General features: G+C 49.2%; 1 protein-coding gene across 2 annotated transcripts in view; it reads right to left on the reverse strand.

Moving 5' to 3' along the window:
* The window catches only part of KMT2B (lysine methyltransferase 2B), a 47,351-nt gene that overhangs the window by 17,866 nt on the left and 17,471 nt on the right, over positions 1-12,014 (reverse strand). For both annotated transcript variants that reach the window (XM_040422333.1, XM_040422331.1), the window contains exons 11-18: positions 8,784-8,897; positions 8,556-8,702; positions 8,031-8,126; positions 7,524-7,641; positions 6,300-6,413; positions 6,033-6,217; positions 4,871-4,966; positions 4,685-4,783 (exon numbers count right to left, since the gene is read on the reverse strand). In XM_040422333.1, the coding sequence (XP_040278267.1) occupies positions 4,685-4,783; positions 4,871-4,966; positions 6,033-6,217; positions 6,300-6,413; positions 7,524-7,641; positions 8,031-8,126; positions 8,556-8,702; positions 8,784-8,897 (969 nt within the window). The remainder of the gene's footprint in view (positions 1-4,684; positions 4,784-4,870; positions 4,967-6,032; positions 6,218-6,299; positions 6,414-7,523; positions 7,642-8,030; positions 8,127-8,555; positions 8,703-8,783; positions 8,898-12,014) is intronic.

Raw genomic sequence — 12,014 nt, forward strand, 5'->3', positions numbered from 1 at the left:
CGTTCTCGTTCCTTCCGGGGCAACCCCAACCATCGCAGACCCTTGGGTAAGTCTTCCCCAAATTGGGGATTCTATGGTACCTTGTGTAGATGGCAGACTCCAACTCTTTTCTCATGCTTGGAGTCTCATCACCTCAGACCCGTGGATCCTGACCACGGTCAGGGGATTTCACATAGAGCTCACGGGGTCTCCCTACCTTATTCCCTCCCCTCCGCCTGTCCCCCTGTCACGCCCAGATTGCGTTCTGGTGGACGCGGAGCTGTGCTCCCTCAGACAAAAGCGGGCGATAGAACGAGCGTCCCCTGCACGGGGGACTGTGATCAGCAATATCTTTCTCGTTCAGAAGTAGGGTGGACAGATGAGGCCAGTCATCAATCTTCGCGCGCTGAATGCAGTAGTTTGCTACAGTCATTTCAAAATGGAAGGGATCCACCTTCTTCGGGACTTGTTAGTTCCTGGGGACTGGATGGTAAAGCTGGACCTGAAGGATGCCTACCTGACGGTCCCAGGGGCCACTCATTCCAGGGACTTGCTCCAGTTCAGGTAGAATGGCGAGGTCTGGAGGTTCACCTGTCTGCCATTCGGACTGTCTTCAGCTCCTTGGTGCTTCACCAAGTTGCTGCGTCCAGTCGTGTCATGGTTGAGGACTCGGGGCGTCCGCCTCATTATTTACCTGGACGACATCCTTCTGATGCACGAGTCCAGGGTGGGATTACTGGAACATCACCAGTGGACGTCGGATTTGCTTTCGGATCTCGGATTCCTCCTCAACATAGAGAAGTCCTGCCTCATCCCGGCTCAGAGGATGGAATTCTTGGGATTCACGGTGGATTCTCTCGCGGAGTCCCTCAGTCTGCCGACAGCAAAGTTGCGGGCAATCCGCAAAGAATTGAGACATGCGCTCCTCATACCCCGTCTCTCATTGCGTCACCTGGCCCGCATCATCGGTCTATTAGCCTCGTCCATTCAGGCAGTGTTTCCAGCCCCGTTACATTACCGTGCGCTTCAGCGACTGAAGATCGCCCATCTTCGGACCGGTGCATCCTTTGCGGACACGGTGGTTCTGGACTCGGAGGCCCGAGAGGAGTTGAGTTGGTGGATCGCCAATCTGGAGGCGTGGAACGGCAGAGCGATCTTCAGGTTCCTGCCGGAATTGACCATAGAATCGGATGCGAGCCTCCAGGGTTGGGGTGCCCATTGCAATGGTGTATCCACGGGGGGCCCCTGGTCAGCGGAGGAGTCCCTTCTGCACATCAATGCGTTGGAGCTCCTGGCGGGATCTTTTGCGGTGAAGAGTTTCTCCAACGGGATCGCCAACGCGTGCATCAAGCTACGGATGGACAATATATCGGCAGTCCAGTATGTCAACCGTTTGGGGGGTACCCGCTCGGCAACTTTGGCTCATTTGGCCAAAGACTTTTGGTCCTTTTGCCTGTCCAGAGACATCATGGTACAGGCAGAGTACTTACCGGGGCAGAACAACGTTCAGGCGGATTGGAACTCGCGCTACCTATCGGATGGCAGCGATTGGCAGTTGGATCCTCGGGTCTTCTCAGCCATTTCGGGATTGTGGGGTCCGATGTCTATCGACCTGTTCGCATCGAGACTGACCAGACAACTCACCCGGTTTTACAGCTGGCGTCCGGACCCGGAGGCATTAGCAGTGGATGCGTTTCTCCAAGATTGGTCGGTATCCCGCCTGTACGCGTTTCCTCCATTCTCGATGATTCCGAGGACACTCTTGCAGGTGATTCGTTATCGGGCGGACCTGGTTCTGGTGGTCCCGTTCTGGGGGTCTCAGGTCTGGTTCCCCTCGTTGCTGAGGATACTAGTGGAGATTCCTGTTCTTCTCCCGACCCGGTCGGATCTCCTCCGCAACCCTCTGGGTCTACAACATCCCCTTCTACTCGACGGATCCCTGCGGCTGCTGGCATGCCAGATCTCCGGACACCTGGATCGTTCGAGGGAGTTTCGGCAGCAACTCAACAGCTATTGGACAGTGCATGGGCTCCCGGCACTAGGAAGTCGTACTGGGCAGCCTGAAGAACTTGGGCTAACTGGTGCGTGGAACGGGACTTTGATCCCGTTTCGGCACCTGTAGCCCACCTGCTAGAATTTCTCACCTCTCTCTTCGAGGCGGGGAAGGCGTATCGGACCATTAACCTTTTCAGGTCCGCTATTTCTTCTACCCACGCGGGCTACGAGGGCGTCGCGGCCGGCCAACAGCCTTCGGTTTCTCGCCTCTTAAGGGGGGCTCGTTTGTCTCGTCCCCCGCGACCTCGTTTTTCCACAACATGGGACGTTTCCCTGGTCCTTGCCTTCTTGGCCCGGGAATTCTGACCTCACACTTAGGCTCAGTTCACACCTGAGCGTTCTGAAAGGAGCGCTCTGTATGCGCGATTGTATGGGCGTTTACAAGCGCGCATACAGAGACAAGTGTACACACAGTGTCGCGCGTTCCCGAAAGTCTATGTACGGGAACGCGCGACAAGCGCCCAAAAAAACGCTCCTGTACTTGTGTGAGCGTCGGGCGTTTTACAGCGCGATCGTACGCGCTGTAAAACGCCCAGGTGAGAACCATTCCCATAGGGAAGCATTGGTTTCTCCTTGTTGAGCGTTTTACAGCACGTAGGAACGCGCTGTAAAACGCTCAGGTGTGAACTGAGCCTTAGGCAATTGTCAGCTAAATTGTTGGCGTTATTTTGCCTTATTTCGTGCAAGAGGGTCTCGGATGTGAGGGCTCTTGATTACGACGCGCGTTCCTTTACCCCGGAGGGGGTTACTTTCAACATCTCGCGTCGCACCAAGACTAGCATACGTTTCGTGTCCTACCCCAGTTTTCCTTCCTCCCCGGTCTTATGTCCCGTGGCGTGCCTTAGGGAATACGAGTCCAGGACGCTGGCGCATCGGTCTCCGGCCAGCTCTCAGTTGTTCATTTCTATTCGTCATCCTTTTGGACCGGTTTCTAGCCCTACGTTAGCACGCTGGCTTAAATGGGTCATGTCATTAGTGGGTGTTGACACGTCTATCTTCACGGCCCGTTCTGCGCGTGGAGCCTCTGCCACCGCCTTGGCGGTTTCGGGGGCCAGATTGGAGGATGGAGGATGTTTCGGGGGCCACGTTCAGGGAGTTCTATTTCCGTCATCCATCTAATTTGTTTGCTTCTATTATAGACGGGCTTTGAACTTGCAATATGAAGCCTCCGTGTCTTGCTGTAAAACTAAATGATTTTCCTATTTCATGACGTAAAGTCATAGTTTTATTAAAGACACGGAGGCGAGTATTGCCCGCCCTGGTTCCCTCCCTTGGGGTTTTCTCGCGGTTTTGTTACAGGGGTCATGTATCATGGTCTCTATGTATTATTAACCTTTTAAGTTATTTTGTTTTAGGTTTTTATTGTCCTAATGGCAATGTTTCATTGCCATTGTATTTCATGTTATTTATTACAATTTATATTGTTTTCTGTCACCTGTTGAGTCAGTTGCGTAGATGGCTTCCGGACATTCTGTCCTGATATGTTTGTTTCACCTAGACCTATGGTCTGTTTTATTTTCCAGGATGAAGTCTTTCCGTTATAAGATGCCGTGTTACCGGTGGATGTTTTCTACAGTTTAGCCAGGTTGGCTAGTTGATTGCGCTTCATGGGCGTTGGACTTTCCGTTCCAGTTAAAGTTCGGAGTTATCGTTGGGATGTTCGTGATGTCAGCACCAGATGTTCAAAGAAAGGAAGTTACAGAGGAAGAGCGGCCTATTATAGGGGCCAGTGGGGAGGGACCTTGGTTGCTATGGTTCCTTGTATGTAAATTTTCTTTGCTGCTATTGGTGGTCAGTAAAGAAGGAGAAAGCAATACGAAGCCTCCGTGTCTTTAATAAAACTATGACTTTAAGTCATGAAATGGGAAAATCATTTAGTTACATCCTGTATTATACTCCAGAGCTGCACTCACTATACTGCTTGTGGAGTCACTGTGTACATACATTACTTATCCTGTACTGATCCTGAGTTACATCCTGTATTATACTCCAGAGCTGCACTCACTATACTGCTTGTGGAGTCACTGTGTACATACATTACTTATCCTGTACTGATCCTGAGTTACATTCTGTATTATACTCCAGAGCTGCACTCACTATTCTGCTGGTGCAGTCACCTTGTACATACATTACTTATGCTGAGTTACATCCTGTATTATACTTCAGAGCTGCACTCACTATTCTGCTGGTGCAGTCACTGTGTACATACATTACTTATCCTGTACTGATCCTGAGTTACATCCTATATTATACTCCAGAGCCGCACTCACTATTCTGCTGGTGGAGTCACTGTGTACATACATTACATTACTTATCCTGTACTGATCCGGAGTTACATCCTATATTATACTCCAGAGCTGCACTCACTATACTGCTGGTGGAGACACTGTGTACATACATTACTTATCCTGTACTGATCCTGAGTTACATCCTGTATTATACTCCAGAGCTGCACTCACTATTCTGCTGGTGGAATCACTGTGTACATACATTACTTATCCTGTACTGATCCTGAGTTACATCCTATATTATACTCCAGAGCTGCACTCACTATTCTGCTGGTGGAGACACTGTGTACACAGATAACGATACAGGAAGAACAATCAGAACAGGGTAATAACTGAGGGGATAGTCACATAGCGTCACTTACCTTGATGTACAGGGCTTTCACAGCTTCTCCATGTTCATCTAATTGGCCGCTTTTCATGGTTTGTTGGATTACCCAAACCAAGTCATCATTGAAAGTCGCCTGAGGAGACAGCAAGGGGAAGAACTTACAGACGAGAAGGGGAGGGGTGGGTGGGAAATCACAATGAAGTTCGGGAAGAATACTCACTATCGAGTTGTAGCATCCTTCCTCTAACAGGTGGCCTAGGGACTCTAGATCGCAGGGTGTATGGTGACACTTCAGCTGGTCTTCTCCACTTTGACACTGTAACAAAGCAGAGGTGTGATCACATGCTAAATGTATGTTGTAGCCACCACTAGATGGAGCTCAGGAGCTTACTGAAAGCTAATGGAGAGGAATTGTGTGCATCTGTATCTAAAGAGCTCCCTCTAGTGGTGGCTGCAAGCAGCCATGATTTACATAATTTAACGGGCATCCATCAGCAGATTTGTACCTAAAAAACTGGCTGAACTGTTGCATGTGCGCGTGGGAGCTGAAGGCATCTGTGTTGGTCCCATGTTCATATGTGTACACATTGCTGGTTTTAATATATGCAAATGAGCCTCTTTGAGCAACGGAGGCGTTGCCATTACACCTCCAGGCTCTGATCTCTCTGCAACGGCATGCTCCATGCACTTTGATTGATAGGGCCAGGTGTGATGACGTTTTCATTGCCTGGCCCTGTCAGTCAAAGTCTGGAGGGTGCAGCAGTTGCAGAGAGAGCAGAGCCTCTAGGTGTAACGGCAACGCCCCTGTTGCTCCTAGATGCTCATTTGCATATATTAAAGCATCATTTTTCCCAGCCATGTGGGCACATATGAACACGGGACCAACACAGATGCCTTCAGCTGCCAAGTGCACATGTAACAGGTCAGCCAGTGTCATAGGTGCAAAACTGCTGACAGATGCTCTTAAAGGGGTTATTATCCAGGCTTACTGGATCACTCTTATTGCTATGTTATTTAATTTTCCAATATACTTTTGATATCAATATCTCACATTTTTAGGATCTCCGCTTGCTGTCATTTAATAAAAACACACAGAATGGGGGTCCAATGTCCACCACTAGAGTGGAGTGGTGGTCGAGCATACGTGTTCCCACTGCAAAGTCTGTGGGTCACACTCCACAATCCCCATCAGTCCCATAGACTTTGAATATCCAGAGATACTTATGGCCCCCATTGGTTACCCAATCCCTCTGTCAAACTCCTTAGAAGCTGTGGGGTTAATAGAAGCTTCTCCGATCCCAGCCATTACAGTAGGAGCTACTGTGATTTAACTGTACAGCAAGGGGTTAATGGCCGCTGGATCTTACCGAGAAGTAACCTACCTGAATACACTGCATGAGCGGCGTGGACATTTGGGAGGTCACCAGTCCCTGCAGGACCTCATGGAGGCCGGCAGTCAGCTCGGAAAGCATCGCCCCCCGCCATAGCGCACTGCTTTCGCCCAAACACGGGGGGCAGTTGTACACCACGCTGTCGGGTAGGTTAGACAGGATCTCGTATCCCTCGTCTGGAAGATGAAATCGTAAAGATAAACGCAGGTGAAACAAAAGGAAAAAAAGAGCTCCGCGCGCAGACGTGGCGGCACTCACCTGAGAGCCCCTCACACTTGGAGTGCACCCACTTCACACATTTCACGCACTGTATCATCTTGCTCTCGTAGTCGTTTTCTTCGTAGCATCGATTGCAGATGGGGCAGAAATTTCCTGTATGGAGAGAGGACGAGATGGGGCGCGTCACAGACACAAGTGAGAGGGGGGGGGGGGGGGGGCGCACGTCAGAGAGGACGTGAGAGGGGGGGGGGCGCGTCAGAGAGGACGTGAGAGGGGGGGGGGGGGGGCGCGTCACAGACACAAGTGAGGGGGGGGGGGCGCGTCACAGACACAAGTGAGGGGGGGGGCGCGTCACAGACACAAGTGAGGGGGGGGGGGCGCGTCACAGACACAAGTGAGGGGGGGGGGCGCGTCACAGACACAAGTGAGGGGGGGGGGCGCGTCACAGACACAAGTGAGGGGGGGGGGGCGCGTCACAGACACAAGTGAGGGGGGGGGGCGCGTCACAGACACAAGGGAGGGGGGGGGGGCGCGTCACAGACACAAGTGAGGGGGGGGGGGCGCGTCACAGACACAAGTGAGGGCGCGTCACAGACACAAGTGAGGGGGGGGGGCGCGTCACAGACACAAGTGAGGGGGGGGGGGCGCGTCACAGACACAAGTGAGGGGGGGGGGGGCGCGTCACAGACACAAGTGAGGGGGGGCGCGTCACAGACACAAGTGAGGGGGGGCGCGTCACAGACACAAGTGAGGGGGGGGCGCGTCACAGACACAAGTGAGGGGGGGCGCGTCACAGACACAAGTGAGGGGGGGAGCGTCACAGACACAAGTGAGGGGGGGCGCGTCACAGACACAAGTGAGGGGGGGCGCGTCACAGACACAAGTGAGGGGGGGCGCGTCACAGACACAAGTGAGGGGGGGGGCGCGTCACAGACACAAGTGAGGGGGGGGCGCGTCACAGACACAAGTGAGGGGGGGGGCGCGTCACAGACACAAGTGAGGGGGGGGGCGCGTCACAGACACAAGTGAGGGGGGGGCGCGTCACAGACACAAGTGAGGGGGGGGCGTCACAGACACAAGTGAGGGGGGGGCGTCACAGACACAAGTGAGGGGGGGGCGTCACAGACACAAGTGAGGGGGGGCGCGTCACAGACACAAGTAAGGGGGGGGGGGCGCGTCACAGACACAAGTGAGGGGGGGCGCGTCAGACACAAGTGAGGGGGGGCGCGTCACAGACACAAGTGAGGGGGGCAGGGGACTCACCTTTATTGTAAAGGTTGGAGCATTCTGTGCACAGGTTACCACCTTCTGTTAACTCCATATCTGCGTCCACAGCAGGAGACGCTCCGCAGCTCTTGCAACGAATGCAGGATGAGCAGAGCTGCAAAGCAAAAAACAAACGTGCTGCCATTGTGCTTAGGCATTGGGGGGGGGGGTTCTGCCTGTGACCACCACTAGAGGGAGCTTAACCGAGTTCAATGAGAGCTGTATCCATCTGTATGCAGGGAGCTCCCTCTAGTGGTGGCTGCAGCTAGCCACAAATTTATCATTCAACTTTATGGCTGGGTGAAGGAAAGCAGCAGATTTGGAGCTCTGTATCAGAAAAACACAGCACCAACCCCTACAAGGGTACATGATGAAAGTAATCGGCACAGAACTTTGGACCAATTTAGAATAAAAGAAGAATACTGTACGTTTTCCTATGAGGACTATCATGGGACATTGACCATAGTCATGGATGGGGGGGGGGGGAAGGGGAACCAAACTTACCCAGCCTTTCCTGCTGCGGGGAGGTTTGACGGAATAATTTGGACCCAGACAGTTTATGTGGTAGTTTGTCTGACAAAGTTCACACTCCAGTAAAGGCTGAAAGAGACAAATGAGTCTGAAATTAGTCTGTTCAGCGAATAAAGAAGTGCCATTTTCTAATACACTTTGCGCTTTCATCGATCACTATTTGCAATATCCGTGCTTGCTGTCAGTGAATGGAGGCTAACTTTCCTATGTGTAGAGGCAGAAAAGCCTGTCCTATACTGGTCTTTGTAGCAGGGGGCTCATTACCAGAGACGCCTCATAACGCATGTAAAAAAAATTCACTGACAGCAAACACAGATTTATACGGTGAAAGAAAGTCTATTAGAAAACCGCACTGACTAAATAGCAGGGCACCAGTGTAAAGGTAGGGTCCCACGTAGCCGCCATGGCACAAATCAATCTCACCAGCGCCTCCATGTCGGCCCCCTAACCAAGACAGCACCGTTGATGTGGATACCACAGAGGGGAGAGCGGCCTCACCTTTTTGGCCTTCCCTTTGCGTCCGCACACGTTGCAGAACTTGCATCGTTGGCAGCACCAGCCGTCCTCCTGCTCGGGTAGAGGCCGCTCGGACTCTTCCAGGCAGAATGTGTGGAAAGGTTCACAGCACACCTGACAGTACAAGAACTGCAGAGAAGGACGAGGGGGTCAGGGACGGAGGTGCAAAGACAAAGGAAAGGGTCGTCTGCGAGGCGGTGGGCAGCGTACCTGATGATGCCCGCGACTGGCGCACAGCAGGCACACATGTGTCGGCGTTATGGGCACAGAGGTCAGGATGCTGAGTCCCCCCATCAGCCACACGTTCTGCAAGTCACAGTCCTCCTGAAAAGACACAAGCAGGATGTCAGACCAAGCAAGGGGCACCTGGAGGGGTAAGGGGGCACAGACCTGCAAGAACGAGACAATGGGCGAACCCCTGGCAGAAACATTTTTGGCCAATGCAAAATTCAATTCTCCGGATGCTCGATGTAATGGGGGCAGGGTGGATTTGATTTAAATCACGATTTAAATCACTAGTCAGTAAGGCTTGATTTAAATCATAGTTTTCTACATGAAGACTAATTCTTGCTGGTATAACTTCTAATATGCAAGTAGATGAAGATTTAAACAACTTTTCATATTAGTTTGATTAGGTTGATTCTGCATTCATAGGTTTGTAGAAGTTAGGATTAAGGTATTTTTCTCAACTCTGTTCATGTTATAACATTTTTGCTGTGAAGAAGAGGCATGTGATCTCTGCTGAGTCAAATTCAGTTTTGAGAACTGCAAAAGTAAACCAAGCATCTGTGATAATATCTTGTAGGCAGAGAAACTGCCCAATAATCTTACAAAAACCTCTGGAAGAGCATGACATTGTGAATGGATTAATGGAATTTATTAACCTAAAAAAAATACACCTATAGAAACATAGAATGTGTCGGCAGATAAGAACCATTTGGCCCATCTAGTCTGCCCAATATATCTGAATACTATGAATAGCCCCTGGCCCTATCTTATATGAAGGATGGCCTTGTGCCTATCCCATGCATGCTTAAACTCCTTCACTGTATTTGCAGCTGCCACTTCTGCAGGAAGGCTATTCCATGCATCTACTACTCTCTCAGTAAAGTAATACTTCCTGATATTACTTTTAAACCTTTGCCCCTCTAATTTAAAACTGTGTCCTCTTGTAGCAGTTTTTCTTCTTTTAAATATTCTCTCCTCCTTTACCTTGTTGATTCCCTTTATGTATTTAGCAGTTTCTATCATATCCCCTCTGTCTCGTCTTTCTTCCGAGCTATACATGTTAAGGTCCTTTAATCTTTCCTGGTAAGTTTTATCCTGCAATCCATGTACCAGTTTAGTAGCTCTTCTCTGAACTCTCTCCAAAGTATCAATATCCTTCTGGAGATATGGCCTCCAGTACTGAGCACAATACTCCAGATGAGGTCTCACTAGTGCTCTGTAGAGCGGCATGAGCGCCTCCCTCTGTCTACTAGTAATGCCTCTCCCTATACACCCCAGCATTCTGCTAGCATTTCCTGCTGCTCTATGACATTGTTTGCCTACCTTTAAGTCTTCTGAAATAATGACCCCTAAATCCCTTTCCTCAGATACTGAGGTTAGGACTGTATCACTGATTTTATATTCTGCTCTTGGGTTTTTACGCCCCAGGTGCATTATCTTGCACTTATCAACATTACATTTTAGTTGCCAGATTTTTGACCATTCCTCTAGTTTTCCTAAATCCTTTTCCATTTGGTGTATCCCTCCAGGAACATCAACCCTGTGACAAATCTTTGTGTCATCAGCAAAAAGACACACCTTACCATCGAGGCCTTCTGCAATTTCGCTGATAAAGATATTAAACAATATGGGTCCCAGAACAGATCCCTGAGGTACCCCACTGGTAACAAGACCTTGGTCTGAATATACTCCACTGACTACAACCCTCTGTTGTCTGTCCCTCAGCCACTGCCTAATCCATTCAACAATATGGGAGTCCACGTACAGCCTTATTCTACATAATTAAAAAACTAATCTTTATTTCATGATGGAATAACCTTTGTATGGTAATATATTTTCCTCAAAAAGCATTTTATATAAAAAAAAAAATATCTGATTTAAATCAAAAAAATTTGATTTTTTTTAAAAAAATCATTGATTTTTATCCACCCTGAATGGGGGCGATTTTCTGTCGGGCTTTGCACAGTAGGGAAGATATTCTCCTCACCCACCCCGACACTTCTGACCCATACAAAATAACCTTGTGATCACCATGTCCTGCGCAGGAGATAATGCGGTCACATAACTACACAAGGACATTGCTGGCATCAGAGGCAAATCGCCACATGAGCAATATGGCGTAACGTCCCAGAAAGTCCTTTAACCCCTTCCTGCAATAGGACATAATAGTCAAGTGGATGGCACAAGCACAGCAGCAGTTTCCATGCCATTAGCTGTAATATACAATAATAGTGGGAGGGGGCTCTGTCCACAGGGTAGGAGATGAGTGGCTGGGGTTCGACACTAGGACCCCCCACGATCATGAGGGGTCTCCTGTGTAACCACTGCTCATTTGCATCTATGAGACTATGGAGTATAGTGAATGGTGCGGTGGCCACACCTGTGGAGCATAGTGGCGTACCTACCATGGGGGCACTGCTACAGGTTGTTGAGCAGAATTTCTTTCATCCGGAAATGAAACCACAGCATTTTTTTTCTGTAGCCACCACAAGAGGGAGCTCCGTGCATAGATATTTTCCAGCTTCCATTGAATTCAAGGATAACTGTACAAAATTCTTATGCACGACGCTCCCCCTAGTGGTGGCTGCAGGTTAAATGACGAGAAGCAGAGGATTTGGAGGTTTCAGGAAATTTATCAATGTATTTATGCCCATTGTGTGGCAGCAGAAGCGCCATAGTTATGAGGCACCCGCTCCACTTTTTCCAAAACAGAAGAAGTCAATTAAAATGTATTTGAGGGCGATTTAAAAAAAAATTTAATAAAAAATATAAAAAAAAATCCTCGACTTAACCACTTCCCATCTGGGCCATTTGCCCCCTTCCTGACCAGGCCTAATTTTTCAAATCTGACATCTCACTTTATGTGGTAATAACTATGAAACGCCTTTAATTATCCAAGTCATTCAGAGACTGTTTTCTCACGACACATTGTACTTCACGATAGTCATAAATTTGAGTCAATATATTTTTACTTTTATTTATGAAAAAATCCCAAATTTACCAAAGTTTTTTAAAAATTCGCAATTTTCTAAACTTCAATTTCTCTGCTTTTAAAACAGAAAGTGATGCCTCATAAAATATTTATTACTTAACATTCCCCATATGTCTACTTTATGTTGGCATCATTTTGGAAATGTCATTTTATTTTTTTAGGACGTTAGAAGGCTTAGAAGCAATTCTTCAAATTTTTAAGAAAATTGCCAAAACCCACTT

The sequence above is a fragment of the Bufo bufo genome, chromosome 1 (assembly GCF_905171765.1).
Source record: "Bufo bufo chromosome 1, aBufBuf1.1, whole genome shotgun sequence".
Lineage (NCBI taxonomy): Eukaryota > Metazoa > Chordata > Amphibia > Anura > Bufonidae > Bufo > Bufo bufo.